We start from the raw sequence: 21,178 nt of genomic DNA, 5'->3' as shown, positions 1-21,178 counted from the left end.
CAGGTAGATGCAAGAAGAGAAATAGGTCCTGAAGTACCAATCACCAAAAGCCACGTTGGAGAGTCCCTTCACTACTAAATGCATTTGACACTAATTGCTGTTTATTGAAGGACCTGAGTGAAACCTCACTCTGACATGTATCTGGAGACTCCCTGCATCTGTTTCAGTTTTCTGTATTTCCCACTGTTGGTGCCCCACTTCATAGGACCAGGTCTCTCGTGACTGGCTCCTCTGCCTGCACAGGGGTGTGGCAAAGAGGGGTCTGCTGTTTCCTACCCACAGCAGTTCTTACCCAGCACAACAATGAAAACAGGAAATTTGAACGTGTTCATTTTTCACCCATCTGCTCGTTGAAAAATAAAATCAAAGGTCAATGCTGCTACGTTCTCTATCAGTATTTTAATCTTAGCTAATATTGCAAGCTCTTTTTTGATTTATAATTCATTTAACAAAGTTATCTGCAATTAATAGTTCAGGTAGGGGAGAGATGTTCCAGGAGACTCTTGCTGGATCAATTAAAATTCAATAAGGTCAGAAGAAATACTTACGCAAACAATATGGTAGAAGTCATATTTATTGATAAAAATTAATATATCTGCTATAAAATTTGTAACAGTAATGCAACTGAATATTTATTTTGATGCATAAACCTGAATGTTACATACCAAATACAATACAGTAACACTGGTTTCCTCCTTATTTACATGTTTATGAAAATTGATATGCAATCCATGTTAAAAGAACTTGTAATGGAGAATAGTTACATTAGAAAAATAATATTCTTGATAAAGCATTCTTGAGGACTCCAATCACATTTTCAGGCCTCTTTCAATAAGGCAAAAATCCCTGGTACAGCATATAACTTAATTTACAAAATACAATAACTTCAGACACATCTTCAAGTTTTCTTTTGGTATGCTTTTCCTCACTGTAAAATTACTCAATTCTCTTACCAAACAGGAAGAACTTTCTATAACAAAACTTAATGAGTTCTATTACATATCACATATAAATCGCTGTAGTTAGCGACCATAACCGGGCAATCTTTCTCCTTAACTGTTTGCTCAATGAGCTTTTCTTAGATGTTGGACATGTAGTATTTTGAAATCATTATGACTGTGGTATCTTTCTTCAGTTTTCATAGGAAACAATCTGTCACATTTTGAAACTTTTTTTAAAATTTTATTTTATTTTAGGAACTGGTGCACAACTACATTTCCACTCACAAGAGAACGTCACAAATGTAACTAAAATTAGGCTTGGATAACTTTGAAAACATACTACTATGTGCCCAAACCCAAATTTCTTACTTTAATACTTTATAACCCTGCCATGCTCTAGGAATTCTTCTTCTGCATAGCTTCATTACTAGTCACAGTCAGATAGTTTTAATTCCTTCAAAGGCACAAAACTTCCACCTCTTTTCCAGTGTTGCTCCTACACCAGTGAATTCTTGTTTAAACATGCGTGGCAGTCTCATCAAAAGCATTTCTATCTCATTTGCAGAGATCTGAGAAAGAAACAAAGGTAAAATTAAAGTGAGAAAGCTGCCCTGTAGCTTGTAAAGAGGAAACATTAAGAGCAGATATAATAGGGGTGTTGGGGAGAAGAATCCAGGCCATATGAAAACAGCTAACCATTATTTTTTTTTTAATCTTGGCCTGATATGACTTTCCAGACTCCAAAACAAGTGCAGATTCCTTGAAGGAATGATTTTGCTCTTGTAGATGCCTGTAAAGCATCCCCCGTAAAGCAATGACAACTGCCATGCTGGGGCTGTGGCCACAGTGTGGCATGGAGTCCATCTAAAAACTACAGTCATGGGTGCTCTTGTGAGGAGGAGGAAGCAGATGGGATCTCATTCTTCTTCTCAGCCCACGTGGTTTTGAACTCTTCTCCCATTTCATTGGTTTTCCTCTTCCAAAAAGATTTTAATCAGCTCCCTGTTGCTACTGAAGGCTGACTATCCATGGAGCTATCTTCCCTCAGTCTTACCCAGTTCAGCAGCCCCAGATAATTAAGCAGTAAAGCTCCCGGTTCTGCATTGCTCAGAATGTTTTTATCATTTTGAAACCTTAATGACTGCTCACCTTCCTAATAGGCAAGATGCTCTCATTACAGAAAACACTTTCACAAAGGCAGCCTTCCTGGTATAATCAGTAGGGAAGTCAAGAAATGAACAATCATGGAATATGAGCCATTTTATACTACTGCTTCTAAAGTGGTGGTCATGAAAGGAACAGCAAAGAAATCCATGGGTGCTGCCTGTTATCCACAGGTATATCTCCATGGCTTGAAAGGCTTATCTGGAAATAATGATATTTCTGCTTATTCATACTAGTAGAAACCTTCCATGAAGAAACCTTTCCTTTTTAAAACAGTACATAAACATAAAATGTGCTAATGATACTTCACTACACCCAAGGGAGGTGAGAAAATATCTATTGCCTCTTATTTTTCTGTAGAGGTTAGCGCAGCAGAAAGATTAAATTATTTGTTAAAGGTGGCACCAAAACTCAGTGTTGGAGGCAGTCTAAAGCCTCAGCATGATCCAATCCATCTTTTAAGTACTCACATGGCAGCAGTGGGTGTCTGGTTACTTTTGTGCAATGTATCTGAGCTCCGTACTGAGCCCTCAGCCCACATGGGTATGCTGACCTTATCATTCCTGTTCAGGCGAGGAATGACAGGCTAACCATGGAAAGTAATTGAAATTCATCTCTGAGATTGCATCTCTGGATCGCGCTATTAAAAAGTAATTTGTTTCTACAAGCAGTTGCTTCCAAAATAAACCAACGAGGTCAAATTTTGCAGCTTGTGTTTATTATGCAGTAGGTAGGTCCAGAGGTAGCTGCAGAGATGGCAGACAATGCTCCTTTCTTGAAGGCTCCGTTTGCAAGTCAAGAGCTTGACCCTGGCTGCCTCACAGAAGCCCACTTGTTACTCGCGTGAGCAAAAACTCAAGAGCAGAGCCCACAGCCATGCACAAGAAGGGACCACAGCAGTGCAGAGTGAGAATGCTGAAGAGCTCACTAGGGAGAAGCAATGAGCAGCAGGGTTGGAGCCCATAGAGTCCATATTTTGGATGACTGCTGTCATCACTCAAGAGATACAGAGCTGGAGAGGTCATCCAGGGGAAAAAGCAGTTGAAACTTAGACAAATGCCATGTCAAGGAAGGACTTGAAAGATAACTGAGGAGATTGGACAGACTGGGTGATGCAACACAAGACTAAGCAAAGTGCATGTGTAGCAGGGGCACAGAGAAGCAGAAGAATGGTTGGAGGTGTGAAGCTCTGGATTCATCAGGTCTTGATAAAACCAGACATTAAAAAAAATTGAAATTCACCAGTTTCTCACCTTTTTCTCCCATCCCCATCCCCTACTGCCTTTCACTGTGGGTGGCAGTGGACTGCAAAGCACTAGCAAATCTGAGCTGCCATGGCCTGAAGGCAGTGCCTAACAAATTCATCATCCTTCTTCACTCATCAATGCAGCCTGCTGTAATTCCAGTGAGCTTCTAGTTCAGGATCTCCTCTGCTTTTAGCTCTACACTTTTTCATAGAAACAGAGGAGAGATCCAGGATCATCCAGAAGCATGAAGCAGCTCACCAAAGCAGTGAGAGGCTGATCTTAGCTATGGGCTGAGGGGGCTGTTCAGGAACAAAACATTACCAGGATCAAAGGAGTTGTGTTTCAAGATCTGGCAACACAAAGCACCATCATCCAGGTATTGGCAGACATAGGACAGAGCTGTGGCTGGCCACAGAGTGATCCCTGCATCTGCTAAGCTGCTGCTTAGTGCTTGGAGTACCATTCACCTGATCATTTCACACTTGAGCTTCTCACCTTCTGACTTGCTTAATATTCAGTGCAGAGGAATAGGCCCATTTAGGGGCTTGATTTCATCTCATTCTACAGCAGATATTAAAAAGTTAAGTCAAAGAGTCTTATCCTACAGGTATTTATTGACTGCAGACTGTACGAACTGATGCATTAAACACTTTGCACCCTGTTTTGTGTTTGCCTCACTTTTGTCTTGGCCGCAGCTTCACTGAAATTAGTACACCCAATTCCTTTATGTGGTTGTGTCTGCTCCCACATGGAGACAAAGGACATGAAACATGGTCCATTCCTGTGGTCATAAAGGTTCAGTGTGACATACAACTTACAGCTTTTCAAAGAATAAAGGGCCATCTCCAAAAACTGCACAGTGTGATGGCCATGGCCACACCTGCCTCTTGTTCTTCTTCTTTTCTCTGCAGCTATATTTCAGAATCATGTGTCTTAAAATCAGCTGCTAGTCTTTGCCATTTAGAGCTTTGCTCTTCTATGCCACAAAGGATAGCTAAGCAGTTTGAGGCAAAGATCTCAACACAAGCATGTGCACTGTAATTTGCAAGTGAATAAAGACTGCAAACCCCCAAGCCCCATATCCCATTATCTTTCTAATGGAAATGCATGAAGAGTTTAACCTGCAGTAAAGAATAATACAATATTTCTAAAGAGAAAATAGATTTTGATTAAATTTTCTTTACCCTAGAGTCCAACTGCTGCATATAAGACCAAAGATACTCTATATTGGCTCCAAAAGGGTGGACGTGAAGAAATGTGGATATGATACCTGCATTAAAAACAGACACAAAGTGTTAAAATTACTTCAGACACTGTATCATTATAATAGGCAAAATAATTCTGGAGAGTCTGTTCTTACAGGTTTTTCAGTATGAATTATGACTCTTATTTTCCTTGCACAACCCAATAAACATACACCAGCACATTTTTAATACAGTCATAGTAACGTGCTAAATACAATAGCTCATCTTTAGGAATGACAGCAGTTAGCAAGTAAGTGACCAAGATAATGTACTGATGAATAAAGAAATTTCTAAACAAAGCCTTGCTGGGAGCATTTCAACTACTAATTTTATGCTTGATTTACCAATATAAAATTGTGGATATTGTAATGGTAAAATTATTGTTTTTTTCCTCTTCACTGGATTCTCTGTTGTGAAAATGTTTCATACAATTGTGTCAGAACCCTCACTCCCTCAAATTTTTCTAGTAATTATGCAGATGCTGGTTATGAAAAGTATTTAATCTGTATTACCCCTAACTGCTGCTGAAGAAAACACAAATGCTTTATGACATATTTGCTTATTTACTTTTTCTTAAGAGAGAGCATGGTTTGTCTACCTTCATTGTTGTTTCAGGATGATTATAAAAGGTATGGGAGTATGGGAATTAAAAGTGGCTTAGGAGTCAGGGTCTAAGTCTATAGATTTTTTTCTGCAGTGAAAATCAAGTGACAGCATTAATAATGATGACCAGAGAAAACAAGATTTGGGGCATCAGTATTGCTATTAAAAGCCCTATCCAATTTCTCTTCTTCTAAGCAAACAGTGAAAATACAAAATGGCATGTGTGTTACTTGCTGTTTGGGGAGAGCTGAACTGTAAGAATCAGAACAAATATTTTCCACTCTCTTTGGATGGGCTTCTTAGCTGAACCACCCTAGGGGAAGTTTCTTATACTTAAATCATAAACACCAGGATTAAAAATGCTTACAAATGACAAAAATGGGTCACTGTATCTTGTGTACTGCAGGCCATACTGCTTTCTTGATGCTGAATGAATTAGGATAATCTTGGATTTCGTTTTTCCCCAAGTACTGGCCGTGGTTAAAACTGATAAGCAATATTTAACACATTTCAGACTGGCTTTGCAAAGAACACCTTTTTTCCTCCTCCACTTTTCAAACAGCATTTACAAACTTCTGGTCCTGCATAAGGAGTGGCATGTAATAAATTTTTTACTACAGCAAGTACTAGCAGCAGTGACCTTCTTTGTGCTGTGGGTGACTACAGGTAACCACAAAAGAGTTCTAGAAGCAGAAGTCAAGACCATCACACTTGGATGAGATGACTGGAAATCCAATTTGTACTCAAATCGCGTTTTACCAGTGTCGTTGCATCTGTTATGCGGTTCCTGAGGCTTGTCAATTCAGGACATTCAAAGCCAGCTCTTTTGAATAATGTAAATAATAAGTAATTTGTCAATATTTTCTAGTTATTGACTGGAGTTCCATGATTTTTTTTCTTTTATGCTCTTTTCCTCTAAGACAACACTGCATTTTTTAAAATACAGAAAAACTTAGTGAATGGATGGAGGCAAGGACTATTTCTCCCTTGCCACATTTGATCATGCCTCAGAGGAAGAGATAACATGAAATCTGTCTTGAGGAGTCTTTTATCTTTGGACTGTAACAGTGAGTCAGTTGTGGGGGTATTATGACCAGTAATATCTTAACTGAGGTTATTCTGTTTATCTGAGTGTGCCACTGAACAGCAGATGTCCGGGACCCACTTTGGGACACTGCCACCGTTTGTTACAGTCAAATAGTGAGTGACCTAGAAAAAAAGTTTGTTATTCTGTTCTTTAAATCCCATGCTTGCTGTCTTTCTCACAGAATGAACTTTGAAAAGATCAAGTACTGCCCCTGCAATTAAAAGTTTTAGATTTAATTATAACAAGCAGAATTCAATCAAGTCATACATTTCTGTACATCCCACTGTTTTGCATCTCACTAATCACAGGGTGTTTGTGTACTAAGCACTTTGAATGTTTAGATATATTCTTCACTTTTAAATGACCTCTTTGGTCTGAACTGAACTTGTGAATTGCTGAATCTGTGCCTCAGCAATAAGCCAGCAATCTTCCTGGTGTCTAGGTGATGAAAATGAGTTGCATTTAAACAAACTAAGGTAGTTTTGGAACTATCATTTATCAGGATACCACTGATTTGGGAAAAGACCAAAACAAAGAAATTAAACTTGTTCTTTCAGGTCAACATTTCTGTTGCCGTGCCATGGGGTACACTTTGGAATGTGGGCCTTCATGCTCCATGAAACCTACCCCACTGAAACCAAATGCAAAATATACGTGGGTCTAAATAGGGCATGTTCCCTCCAAGGGTGGCATGGCTACAGCCAGTTCTGTGCGGCTAAATGCCAGTTAGCTGCCCCACTGTCTATAAGCTTTAGCTTTAGGCACTATTTAAGAGTTTATTTTAAAAAAATTATTCTAGGTAAAGGGTATGACAGTCCTTGTGGTATTCTTTATAAATATTCATATTGCTAATTCCCTCACCTAATGTCAAAGGCATTAATCTGGCTTGCTTAATACATGTAGTAGAGGTATTGTTTGCTTGGTAGTTTACTAATATTATTTCCATCCCCTTCTCCTTCACCAGTTTGTCTAATAATCATATAACAAGCTATACAACTCTGGCCTGCTAAATCTTGATGTAAATAAAGTCATCATACATTCATGCTTCAAGTCTAACTGCAGATTCTGCAATTTTCTTCATACCTGAAATCCTTTAAATTAAACTGCAGAATTTTTCAGAAAGGCAAAGTTCAGTTGTATTTTAGGATTTCTCTTACTAAAACCCATTCTGAACCCATATAAAAAAAATTTAATTTTTTTTCTTTTTTACTTGTATTAGCACAAAGATGTGTGTAAACATATATGCAAAACAGAAACCTGTTAGAAGGCATTTTGTTCTCAAAAATCTTCTTTGGGGTTTTCTTACCTATTAATAGTGCCTCCTTCTCTGATTTTAGACCTGGGCTTCGTTTCTCTGAGTTTTTTTCTCTGTCCTGGTTGACCAGTGCTACTGTCAATACATTGATTTCCTATAAAGTTTAAAAAAACAAACAGGTGGTCATGTAGATTTCATTTACCTCAAATTAACTTGTCTGCTTCCTTTCAATTATATATAAAAAAATTACTTTAATTCACATCTAAAGACAAGACAATTATAAATAATTGATTTGTTTGCAGAATATTAAGACACATTTTGAACTATGTTTATGCCAAGTGCTGCCAAGATGAGAAATTTTGCTTGAGCAACAAGTAATAACTTTGTTGCTAGTGCTTCTTCATTATAACAGCTGGAGAGATTGTGCCATAAAGCGTGGGGATGGTCAGAAAACTCACATTTTGTAGCTATTAAAGCTGTAAACCAAGACCGCCTCCAGGGAACATGGATGGAGACATTCAGCTACAGCCATAAGAGTAAATTCAGCAGTAACTAACAACATTTCTAGCTACTAGAGCACAACCCTCTGCCCTGTTACACTCTCCAACCAGTGCCTGACATGGCATTGGCCCATCCCAAACAACTCTCAGGCATGTTTTGGGGGTTGGCACATTTCAGGAAGACCATTCCTAACAGGTGGTTTGCATAAAGCTGTCTTGTTTTAAGGACTGAAAGAGCAACAACCTGAAAGGCAAACAAGTCAAGGCTCCTACTCAGAGCTCTTTTTTTGGCCTGAACCACCTAAATTTCATCTGAGAGATCACATAGCAGATGCCCCATCAGAAGTACCCAGGCAATTGTGTGACTGAGCATAGATGAAGTAAATAAATTATTTCCAGGGCATCCAAGTGACCTTGGTGTGTATTGTAGGATATACAAGCATATCCATGGGCTGTTTCCATGGAGCAGCCAATGAGCAATGACTGTTCCTCGGTGAGGCAGTGACTCACACTGCTGCATCTGCTCTGGGAAATGCTCAGCAGCTCCATGTAAAACCCTGGAGGCAGAGAGCATGGTGCTGGAGACACGGTGGTATGAGGTGAGACTTTGAAGGAATGGTGTTCTTGTTCTGTTTGAGAGCCAAGGTAAGCTGCTGAAGGTCGTGTGGGACTGGGCAGCCTTAAATGCAAGCAAATATGTACTATTTGGTATAATGATGTGGCTCATTTAGGATATACCCATGGTGATGCCTTGCTCCAAAACTTTTGGCAAGGATTTTTGGCAATAGAAGAGGGACACTGGGCTTGGGTTGCTTTGAGACATTCCTTAAGGTGTGAATAATCCATGCTAAAAAAAGGCATAAACTCCAAAGTATGTCAAATGTGCCTCTTTATGGATGACTAAAGGCTTCACAGTCTGTGAGAGTGGTAAAAAGAGTCACACGCTTCCTCATTTTTAATTGAAAAAGAAAAAAAAAAACTACAAACAACATAAGCCAAAACCCCTCTGTGATGTAGTGTGTGCTCTTCATAGGCCTGCTCCCAGGGGCAGCTGCCTGATGGCTCAGGTGCCTCGTGGCTACAAGTGCTCCTTTGTGTCACAAGGAAGAACAAGCTGCCATGTGTCAGTCAAGGAACTCCATGTGCACGTAAGTGTCATACATGCACATGTGCACCCCCAGGCCCCAGCAACAAGGGGCTCTGACAGGCCAAACGAGGCGTGAGGTCCATTGGGTCATGTGGGGTTTGTGGCAGTTCCAGTGGCCAGCTGAGGCGTTTCTCCTGGCCACACATCTATGTGCAGTTATGCACATGTCAGCCTTTGCTGGCTTTTTAGTTAGTAGAGATCAAAGAACTTTTTAGTTGCGTATTTTAGTCTTGGGAGTCTGCAGTTCAAGAGTTGGCAGTGATCCCCTCTGAAAACAAGGGTGCTCCTGGGTGCTCTGGCAGTTACATCACCTTGACATTAACACTCCTGTAGTGTTGTAATGCACAAGGCACATTACAGCAGCAGCAGCATGCTCTAAATTGTCCAGCACTGTTGATTCCCCTCCTGGCACAGCCAAAGACTAATGCAAATCCTGATGTACGGCCGGCCATGACAACCAAAAGCAGTGAAAGGAAACCCTGTCAAGAAACTGAAATAAAAGGTGTGAATTTCTCCAAGAGGGCAGTAATGACAAGGGGGTTACAGATCAGAACAGAGCTGGATGACAGATTTTGTGATACTGCAGCAGAAAAGCAGAGCAGCATATGCCACCAGAGCTTGTATAGGTTAAGATGCAACTTTGACTTCATCAGAGATGGAAAAGCAGTCTAAAAATAGCAATTCCTGAGGGGGAAGGTGGGAGCAGAGAGATGTGTATTTGATATAACAGGCCCCAAACACAGCACACTCGCAGTTTCAGGTGGGATTAGAAGCTTTGTCAAGCAGTGATGCAGAGAAAGAAACTATAATCCCATTGGGAGCAAGAAACAGATGGATTCTCATTTAATGCCTAGATTTGAGCCTGTGCAGAACGTTTTGTATGATTTATAGGACAGTGTAAATGGATGCTAAAGGAAGTCACATCAAGTCTTCCTTAGCTGTATGTTGGAACAGAGGATAAAAGAGTAAAAAAATTTTTATGGGTAAGCCTGAGGAAATGAGTAGCAAAGCTAGATACCCAGCAAACCATTGGCTTTAGAAGAAAGTTGCAGGTTCTTGGAGGCTTTAAAATGAGAGGTTTCTGTCATTCAATGCTACCTGCCTCACAGAAGAGAATAAATTAGATCACTCTGATGTATTCAGCTGCCAAAAGAAGTTTGCACAGGCCATGAGAAAATACAGGGTGTGCATAGTCACATAAAGTAAATCAGAATTCAGTAGCAACGCTGCTAGGAATTAATAGTGGTTTAAGAGAAATGGCATAATTGGGTCTAAAAAATGGGTGTGAAATTCACCCAGAAACTGGGCTAATTATAGCATAAGTGAAAACCTTAAGAATCTGACAGCATGCTGCAGATACAAATCTGGTACCTATGAAACCTTTACAACAAATCCTCATGCAGTTAATTTACACTTTTTTAGAGGCACTACATATGTCAACCCACAGAAACAAGACTTTTAAGAGTACAAAGGTGAATGAGGCAATAAATAATTGGAAAAAAACAGTTAGGTCGCCTCTCTGACGTGAGAAAAAGCCACTGATCACCAGATGCCTGAGGAAAATTTTTTAATATATACTGCATTACAGTATTTCCTTTCTTTCCTGGAGACCATTCTTTATTTGGCAAATTATATTTTCTGAGGCCCTAAGCAGTTTCCTTCAGCAGGTTTCATTATAATAGGAATATTTTGCTACCATCTGTCAGTTACTGCATTAAAGGACAAGAACACAGCTGAGCATGTGCAAACTGGTACTTATTAGAAATGAAATGACCTTGCAAGAACTAAACACTGTGTGTGAAAGGCTTAATCCAGGTTAAATCACACCTGGAGATCATTAGGGACCTGGTCCTATTTATTATTCACAAATTATGTCAGGTACTGGAAAATGAGGAGGACCAATTTGATGATGACAGCTCCAAAGCTGCACAGTATGAATGTAACCATTCTGTGGTGATGCTCTCACCATTGCCAGCTTAGAGCTTTTTCTTGCAAATGACACTTTAATCCATCAGCAGATGATGAAAAGACATGAATTTGCCTCGTGGGATTGAAATCCCTATGGTTCTGTAGAATATCCCTTGGGACCAGCATTTTCATTCAGGGCTCCCTGCATTTGAACCAGGGAGGGAGAAACAGAGAGAGAGTTTTTCTGGAAAACTTTCAGGAGAACTTGCTGGATGAAACAGAGGACAGGAAATGACAATTTTATCCTATGGACTATTAATTTCCACAAGCAGATCTCTGACACCACCATTGGCACAGAGCTGATAGCTGTGGAGAGTCATACATGGCAGTTTTGCACAAGGATGTATAAAGCCTGGCTGTAAGGGGGGAGAGAAGTTTGGTTTTCATAATTCACCCAAGTATTTGATAATTATCTTTGAATCTACTGGGAATGATGACTGCTTGCATACTGTCTTCAAAGACCTCATTTTCTTTGTTGTAGTTTATGGAATTCTGAAGAATTGTGTGGTGAGGGATTAAAAATAATATTGTGTCTTCTGAAAGGCCCAGTAAAAATCCCATAAACCTAGCAGACTCTGGAAAAGTTTGCATTTTTATTATAGGTACAAAGCCAATTGTCTGAGGCATTAAAACAGTGGCAGAAAAAGGAAAGACTTGATGTTTGTCACAGCAGGCAAAACAGAGCAACTGCTGAATGTTGTTAGATGTAAGGGATACACAACACTTTCTCATCAGCCAGGGGATTTATGAGAGAAAATGAGTAGGAGGAGAAAAAAACCATATATCTGAAACATAAGCAAAAATCTTGCAGACTATTAACAGCAGGCCAGAGAGATGCTGTAAGCTTGGAAATAAAAGGTAATTTAAAAATTCTGATAGAAGAAAGAGCCACGCACACTGGATACCAAATCCACAGCCTATAAGGTATTGAAAGGCATATGTGTGCCTGCTCTGAGCACACAGAACTGGGCTTGGATTTCAGGTGAGTTTGCCCAAACTGCTTATTGAGGACCAGGCAGGTTTGACTGCAAACTTGGGTAGAAACTGGTCTGCAGCATGAAGAACTGTACATATTTAATTGATTTGCATTTGTCTGTGAACCTCCTGTGGTCTGGCATAGATGGGTTCGCTGTGCTAGTCTTTCTTTAAATGTACTTCAGAACTACATCTGAAAATTGAATCTTGCAGTTTTAACCTGAGTGGAGCATTATTCAATAACCAATCAAGTGAATGGAAGTCTTGCAATACTTTCAATGCACATCAAGTCAGGCATCTTAAATTTATGGGGACATGCAAGGTTGAGGTACAGGAGAACTTTTGACAGTTTAGCATGGTTGTCAGTTGAGAATGGGCTACTGTCCTTGTCTATGTTCTTATCCATGGTGAATTCAAAATTATTCAATCCAAGTTGAACTAAGCTACAGCTTATTTAAATTTAACTTAAATCAAATTTCCTTGCAAATGTGGCAATGCATGAGTACACTCACAGGCAGTGATTGTGACTCAGATGATCACAGCGTCACAAAATCAGGCAGATGACCTTGGGAGATCTCTAGTCCAACCTTCTGCTCAGAGCAGGATCAGCTGCAGTGTCAGGGCACGTGAATGTGCAACAGAAAGGTAGCAATCCAGTGGCTCAGCAGTTTCTCTGCAACATCCCAGTCCTGCACCCTTATCAACAGAGGGGTGCCTCTGTCCCCTGCAGAAGGGATTTTCCAACCACCATCACTTGCTCCATCCTTGTGATACCTGTGATTCAAGTCTTGTTTCTACAAGCACAAGGGAGTACAGAGGAACCATTACAGACAGGGAAAATGTGATAACCTAATCCGAGAAAGCAGAGTCCCCTGAGACAGATCCTCCCAGGGCTGTCACAGGAAAGTATCAGCCCCAGGGGCCAAACATGACATCAGTCCACCTCTCTGAAACATCCTACAGGCTGAGGGAGCATTGCTTGTAGGAATTTGGGACTTGTTATGGGATGTAGGAACAGAGCATTATGGGGTTATACAAAACCTAGCTGAGGTCCTCAGCAGGGGAAGAAGTAGCAGGAAAAGAAAGGATCATGGCAGTTTGGGAGGGGATAAAAGGGAGTGGTTGTATGTAACCAGGTTGCTGGTCAGTATCCATGCCAGGCCCTGATCAGTGTATAAAACTCACTAAACTAGTTTCTCTTTTCCTGGGTGAGGGACTCTGTCATGTGTGCATGGGGGCCCGTGAAGGCATCTGAGCAGAGCAGCTGGAGTGGGATCAGCAATCAGAGAGTCACTGCAGCCTGGGGTGCTGCAGTTAGAGAGACCTGGCCATCCAAGCCACCAACTGGGGACACCATGGAGTCTGGGGAATGGCTAAATGACTACTCTGTGTGTGTGTTTGTGTATATGTGTGTGTGGAAGAGCCAGTTATGGGACGGTCTGAGAGTCAAAGTCCAGTTTCTGGAGGGATTCACATTTTATATATGTGTAAGTCTGCAGATGTATTTCCCACTATTGGACCTTTACCTATTTGTGTACCTCAGTGCTGTTCATGTTTATGCTGAGTTTGTGCTGATCTGTGGGGCTGGCCACGTGTGTATAGATGGACTCATCTGATGCATGTGTTGTAGATTGTGTTTTTCCACACACCTGTGAGGAATATGTGCTCAGTGTAGCTGCAGATTCATTCCATGGAGATATGACCACCTTGCCTCTGTCAGGCTTCCAGGATTCAGCATCTCCCAAAACCAGTAATACTTGGTTTGGGCCAAACGTCTTTAATGGAACTTTTTCCCCTTCATCGGCTACACACTGTGTTGTGATGTGATGTGTGAAAATTTGGTTGAGTATCTGAACTCTGAAAGTAACTTAAAACTGTCCTAACTTAAAAAAATATTGTGTATTTTACATAGCTCTTCTCTCAGTCTGTCCTCTTCAGTGACTGTTTCTGACTCTCTGCTGACTACTCCTCTAAAAATACTCTGACTAGAAAATTGCTCGCAATTTTGATTAATATCATTCTTTTGTTGCTTCAAATGAATTATCTTGTGCTGGTGAATTAACTACTTCCTAGAAAGCTCATATTTTACATGGTCCTGGCTCCTCACAGCCTAAGAATTGATTTTAGAAAAGCACTAAGTTAAATGGCCTTGTGACACACTATGCAGAGAGGCTTCTTGGCCTTTTCTATTTGTACTGGGATAACTCAGTTTAAAAAAACTCAGTAAAAATTTGCAGTGGTGCATCACATGTGAAAAGAATAAGGCAAGGAATGAGGCATCCAACCATCTGCCCAAAATCAGAGCTCTCACAAGTACCTAGTGCCACTGTTAGAGTTAGCACCAGGTCAAAAATTCATTAAAAAAAAAACCTTGCTTTTCTGTGTTTTTTTTTTCCAGGGTCTTACAAGATCCTTCTCCTTCCACTACCTACCTAGCAATGCAGTAGGACATATTTACCATATGATGTACTGCTGGTGAATATGACTGGTCTATTATAGACACCAGGTTTCATAATTTCATTCAAATCAAGCCTAAACTTGGTAACTTATTTTGTTCTATGCAAGAAGTCAGTGTTTGTTTTGTCAGAAACACCAAATTGCAATTACTTTTAAAGCACACTCATATAGAAATTTACTTTTCAAACACACTAATATAGTATTTACTGTTTTTGTAAATTTAAGAGTGCACCAGTATTAACAAATAAACAGTTGAAAACTTGAAAAATTATCTGGCATTAAAATTATACGAACAGCAATGTAGACAAATTAGAGCTGTGAATGTAAGACCTTGAGAATGAAAAACTTCAAATGGATGGATCTAAGGTATGTTTATCTGATTTATCCCACATAATAGAAGCATTTTCAGGAGTGAAGATTAATTGTATTATGGTGCTCTTGACATCCTATTTTTCTGATCCATTTGCCAGAGAGATGCTTTCAGCTTTTTCATTATAAAGCTTTTACTAACGTAACTTTCACCTGCTGAGTTTTAGGCAACTAGCAATGATCTGAAAATGCTTTTCTCATTGAAATTATCTCTTTATATTTTTTCATTGTATTTGAGCACATTTATTTTACGGGAATGTACATATGCAAAATATGGATGACTAATAGGAAAGTTACTTCATGCTCATTTTCAAAAGTATGATCAGGTTGTTTCATTTTCTAAAGCTGGATTTATGTGTAGGTTCCTGATGACTTAACACAGATGTTTTATGTGATGTGAAGGTGGTTGCTTTGCAAGATAAAAGGTAATTGTCATTTTGCACACTTTGTTTTAGGGAATTGCAGCAAACCAATGGCTGGCTGAATGAAAGCATCACTTGCCCACCAGCTCTGCTGAAGTCAATGAGGAGGAGGTACTTCATGTTTACTTGAGATTTAGAATTTGTGAAAACCCCTTGAAATGGTCTTTAGAACAAATATTGCTCTTGCAATCTCCTCTAGAATTATGCAATTTGAAAAGAAAAGTTTAAAAGGGAGAGAGGGAAAACAAAGGCAGTTTGTTTCCCTTCTGAGACTTGTAGAAGTTTTGAAAATTACTTTGTTGAAATAAAAACAAGTAACAGTCAGGGAAAACCAACCTTAAATGTCTTATGAGAGTGAATGATTTTCTTCGTGGTTTTGTATTTGAAAGATATTCAATTTAGGAATCTCCACATCCGAAAATGCGAAAACTACTTAAACACTTTGGAGTTCTTATTCCTTTGGAGTGGATCTTGATCAGGATGACAAACTCTTTCTGAGGTTCCTTAGACTGACTGGGAATACCATTTGATGAGAAGTTCAAAATGACCCAGCAATGTGAACTTACAGCCCAGAAAACCAATTGTATCCTGGGCTGCATCAAAAGAAGAGTGTCCAGGGGATTCTGCCTCTCTGCTCTGCTCTGCTCTGGTGAGACCCCACCTGCAGTGCTGCATCCAGCTCTGGGTCTCCTAACATAGGAAGGACAGGGACCTGTTGGAGCAATGTCAGAGGAGGGTCATGAAGATGATAAAAGCGCTGGAGCAACTCTCCTGTGAGGATAGGACAGTTGGGGTTGCTCAGCCTGGAGAAGGTTTTAAGGAGATACCTTAGAGTATCTTCACATACCTAAAGGGAGCTGCAAGAGAGCTGGAAAGGGACTTTTTTACAAAGCCATGTTAGAACAGGACAAGTAGAAATGGCTTTACACTACATGGCAGGTTCAGATCAGATTCAAGGAAGAAATTCTTTACTGTGAGGGTGGTGAGACACTGGCATAGGTTGTCCAGAGAAGTTCTAGATGCCCCATTCCTGGAAGTGTTCCAGGCCAGGCTGGATGGGGCTTTGAGCAACCTAGTCTAGTGAAAGCTATCTCTGCCCATGGCAGGGAGTTGGAACTAGATGGTCCTTAAAGCCCTTTCAAATGAAAACCACTCTATGAAGAGTAGCTCTTGGGAATATTGAAGTTCCTTTCTCACTTCTGTCACATTTTTTGCTGTCTATTCCTTGAAAGCCAGTAGGAAGGCGTGTGAGTGTGGTGTACGCCCCCAGGACTGCAGCAGCAGGTTTGTGGCTGAAGCAGAGGTGGCTTCAGGTGGTTGCGGGGGAGCCTGAGTGCTCTGACAAGCCAATCTGCCTTGCACACTGTGTGGGTTAAGCCCACAGCTGCATATGTATAAGGCTGAATGTTATTCCTCACTAGAAATGACAGGATGACTCCTGTATACGTGTGCAGTATAAATACTCGGGGAAAATGCTTTGGGATGAAAGGCTCCATATAATGATCAGATATTATTAAAATGTCAGGTAGCTCTGGGCACTGAAGATCTGTCTCCCTGTGGAGCTCATATGAAATTTAAAGTATAAAAAACTTTTGTGATTTGCTGAGTGGGTGGCTGAATGGGTTTTATCATTGTGTCTCAGAGCTCTCTTTCTCCTCCCTCAGATGATCAGAATTCACTGCAATCAAAAGCCAAGTCACTCTGACACTCTTAATTAGGGACAAGAGAAGTGGTGTGATTTCTTGCTGCACATTAACAAAGGGGTTATAGCTAGACCCCAGAGCCACTTCAGGCAGCACATTCTGTGTCAGAATATACCTTGGTCTGCTCCCTGTTTGCTCCCTGTAGGGTTTAATCATGGCTGGAATCTCAGAGACTCTGATTTAGCCAGCAGAGACATCTGTACCATGCTAATGAAACTCTCGCTGTCTTCTGAAAATGGCAAACCAGGGCTGGGGTGGCAAAGGGGGGAACTTGGGAAGATTTGATCTACCAGTGTAAAAGAACTTCTGAAGCCTGAGTGGGCTCTTTGATAACATCCTAAACAGCCCGTTAAACTCCTGCTACTTTTCAGGGCTCATGGTATTGAATTCAGGAGGTGGTCATTCTTCATGCCTGTCGCAGTAAGTAGGAAAGCTGCTGAGCTGTGAATGGTCAGAGCTGCTTGAATCTATCATGCTCCATGTGCCTCAAATGGAAGGAAATGAGAAGAAATGAGTGATGGAAGGGCTACAAATAAATATCTGGAATGGAAAAGCTGGGGAGTAGAAAGAGGCACAGCCACTCCTCATGCCCTGGTACTAGCCCCAACAGGACAGAAGAACCTGAATCCAGACAGTAAATGTGTCTCTCTAAAGCCCCCTTGGCAGCTCCAATCCAATCAGGGGCTTTGCACCTAGAGGTCCTTGCACCTTCTCCTAATGACACAATAGACCCATGACAAGAAACTAAACCCCACTCCTCTCTTCTCAAGGAGCTGTCCTCATCCTGCACTCTCCATTATTCCTGCCTGCTCTCTTTACACCCTTGCAGAAGAGAGAAATTACAGCAAAAGGGGCTGTAGTGTGTCTATAGTTGGGGCTCTTTTCTTCTCAGGTGTGGCAGAGAGACAAACCCCAACTTCTGGCATTCCCTACAGGGAATGTCAGCCTTGAGCTCATGGGTATGGAGAGGCCACCAGGCCCCTTTCTTTATCCTCTAAAGCACCCAGGTGTCATCACCTCAGTTTCTGCAGTGCCCAATCACATCCACGTGCTCCAGAAATGCCTTCTGCAAGGCCAGAGGACCTCATTGAGGGGGGCCCAAGGAAGGTACTCAGTGACTAACATCAGTTTGCTGAGGCAAAGGTTCACAGCTTACAAACCTGGGAAGCTCAGATAGGAGATCAACAGACAATTCCTGACATGTGCAAGGCCGGCACTGGGGTTTTCTGGCCTGTAACTTTAGGCTCAAATTGCTCTTATATAAGCCATTTTGAGCACATTTTTTATTGCAAGCCTGTGCTGTTCTGGAAGAGCAAGACTTTTGAAGAGTGGGATAACTAGGAAATGACTGTAGCACGCACAAGGAAGTGAAGCAGAAGAATCAGCAATCATTTGGGATCTTCATCACTGAAGATGACCAACTTCTGTCACACATTCCCAAACTACCAGGATGATTTTGCACTCTTCTAGCTCCTACTCCTCTCCCTCGTTCAGGGCTCTTTCCATCTCACCTGGCTCTATGTGATGATGCCACACTAAGTGGAGCTGCCACGCAAATGGCATATGTGTACTAACACATACACTAATATAAGACATTCACCCCAGGCACCTTTGAGTGCCTAAATTAAAGCTTTGAATAGGGAATTAAAAGAAGTGAACACTGATGAGTTTGATGGAATTGCAGACTTTTCCAAAAGTTGAACAGGGTTAGCTTTTTTAATCTTTGCCCAACTTGTGGCAAAAGTAAGTCTTACTTAAGAACCATCTTTTCTTTGATGAAGATCATCAGTGATTAACCTACTGTATGAAAAGAGAAATCTAGGGCATAGTTAGGAATATGATCACTGTCAGTGTAGTATAAAGTGTGCAATACAGTGATACATCCTCCCTTCTCGGAGTCAGGGATCGTTTGTAAATGGCTTCAAAAGCAAATACAAAAGACAAAAATGAAAGGAAGAATCAACATTAAATGTAAGATGCTTGGTTCTACTCAAGACATGCTCTGACAACAGCTTCAAGCATTCAAATGGAAAAATGCATCCCTACTTAATATGATTGATTTTGTGTCTGGAGAAAAACCCACAGAACATTGCGTCCAAGCTGTGGGAGACACTAACTGGAGGCAGACAAGTGAATGTGGTCACAGTCAGTACTTTGTTCAAACAACAAAACTCAAACAGAACAAAAAGCTGGTAAAAAAACCTCTTGTGGTGAAATCAGTTTCACCCTCTCAAATATATTAATTTTATTATGTCTTGGTGATAATGAGGTAACCCTTAAAGTCTTTTGGCAAAATTCCGACTTTTTAACCTGATGGGAATTTCTTTAGTGACTTCAACAATGTCAGAACTTTGCTATGAAATTGCAATCAGAATTCAAAATGCTTCTGTGACCATTAACCATGTCTTGCTTTGGTCTGAATGTGGCAAACTGATACTCTTGATTACAATTTTACAGCACTTTTACAAAGGGTAGGAGTTACAGCTGCCATCTAAGGAAGGCAGATAGGTGACAAGGGAGAGCAACAAACTCCTGGAAGATCACTGAGTAACTCTAAAATGAGACTTGTATAAAAAGAAATCTTCCTTTCTCCATGTACAGTAGAGGGATACTATGGATGTCAACTTTCTGACCTCCAAACCAGGGATGTATTCACTGTATTTGCATGCAGTGCCATATCTTTACTGAATTCAGCAATGAGCAGAAGGAGATCTTTGATCAAAACACAAAATTATTTATGTACTAGGGGCTTCACAGAAAGCCACTGAACTTACAGGAAGAGTAGAAGAATAAATTGTCTTTGTAGAGTTAGTCACAAAACATGTGATTAGCATTTTCAGTTTGCAAAATGGTCTCAAGCACAGCTCCCAAGCAGGATTATATTTTTCATCTTGGGAGTATTCAGGTCCCAGAATCTGGGAACATCCTTGAAGAGGATTATATCTGAAATTATGATTGTCCATTGGTCACTATTTTCACTTCAGTTAAGACAGAGATGTGAATGAAATACCATTATATGCAGCAATGAAGAGGAAATGAAAAGGGAGTCAGATTAGAAGCAAAGACTGATCTCTTCCAAAGCACAGGACTGATGGAAGTGAGCACTCAGTGACAGCACCTCTGGCAGTGCTGGCTGTTGAAGTCTCTGTTAACACCAGACCAGAATCTTGGGTTTTGTGTACTGCCTAAGCCCGACATTTGGCCTTTTCTGACACAGAGCATAGCTGGGAAATGTCAACAGCCATAACAAATATTACTGCATGTACCTGGCAAATCACTCATGAAACACCCTTATGACTCTGTAGAGAACCTTGTAAGATGGTTTTGCTTTCTGGAAATAGCAGATGTACTGGCAATACACTAAAATTTTGGTCTACCCCACCCCCATAGGCTTGTGTGTGAACTGACATGCAGGGAATGTGACATTGCAATTGCTCCAGCTTCTTAGTCAACTTAGTTAATTTTCCAGTGAAAACAGGAGAAAAAAAAAATGAAGGTGAGTTTGTAGGTTGGGCACCTACAAATTACTTCAGGAGGGAAGTTTTTCTTTTTCCAAAGATGTCAAGATCCTTGTCTCCCTTTCAGGATGGTCTCACATAATAAGTATGTAGAAGACCAGGATAGGTCTAAGTATATACATCTGCTTTTGTATCTGCTTTTGCTAAGAAAAATATTTTCACATTTTATTTTAAATAACATCATTTTCTAATGTAAAAGATGATGCAGACTAGTGGAAGCAGGAAAAATCCTGAGTGAAGAAAGTAATCTTTCAGGTTACAGTATGGGCTTTCTTGATGCGTATGTACTGTGCCTAAAGTTTCTTCTGTCCTTTCTAGGAGCCTAATTTTCTGCAGAGTAAGTAATCTGAAGATGCCACAGTGTGAAGATAAGATTGTGTGTTCAGTGTACAGGCATACGTTGCCATTTTTCCTTACCAACACCTCCCACTATTGCTCGGCATGTAGAGGTATTTAATTTGCTGAATTTAACCTGTCATCTGTAACAAATATGTCCTAATCCAATTATATGCATCACAGTTCACTAAGAACCACGTAGGAGCCACCAAGCCTTCTTCTCTTTGATCATCCCTGATTTG

General features: G+C 40.6%; 1 protein-coding gene across 10 annotated transcripts in view; it reads right to left on the bottom strand.

The window, feature by feature from the left end:
• Positions 1-558: 558 nt before the first annotated feature.
• ENOX1 (ecto-NOX disulfide-thiol exchanger 1) overlaps positions 559-21,178 on the bottom strand; it is a 353,080-nt gene continuing 332,460 nt past the window's right edge. For 8 of the 10 annotated variants that reach the window (XM_038138455.1, XM_038138526.1, XM_038138537.1 and 5 more), the window contains 3 exons: positions 7,593-7,695; positions 4,537-4,622; positions 1,373-1,510 (listed from right to left, as the gene is read on the bottom strand). In XM_038138455.1, coding sequence (XP_037994383.1) covers positions 1,379-1,510; positions 4,537-4,622; positions 7,593-7,695 — 321 coding nt within the window. In that variant the 3' untranslated portion in view covers positions 1,373-1,378. Of the gene's footprint in view, positions 1,511-4,536; positions 4,623-7,592; positions 7,696-21,178 lie in introns of all 10 variants that reach the window. The other 2 variants (XM_038138516.1, XM_038138544.1) reach the window with 1 other exon arrangement.

Source organism: Motacilla alba, chromosome 1 (assembly GCF_015832195.1).
Source record: "Motacilla alba alba isolate MOTALB_02 chromosome 1, Motacilla_alba_V1.0_pri, whole genome shotgun sequence".
NCBI classification, from domain to species: domain Eukaryota; kingdom Metazoa; phylum Chordata; class Aves; order Passeriformes; family Motacillidae; genus Motacilla; species Motacilla alba.
This window is presented reverse-complemented; position numbering and strand designations above follow the sequence as displayed.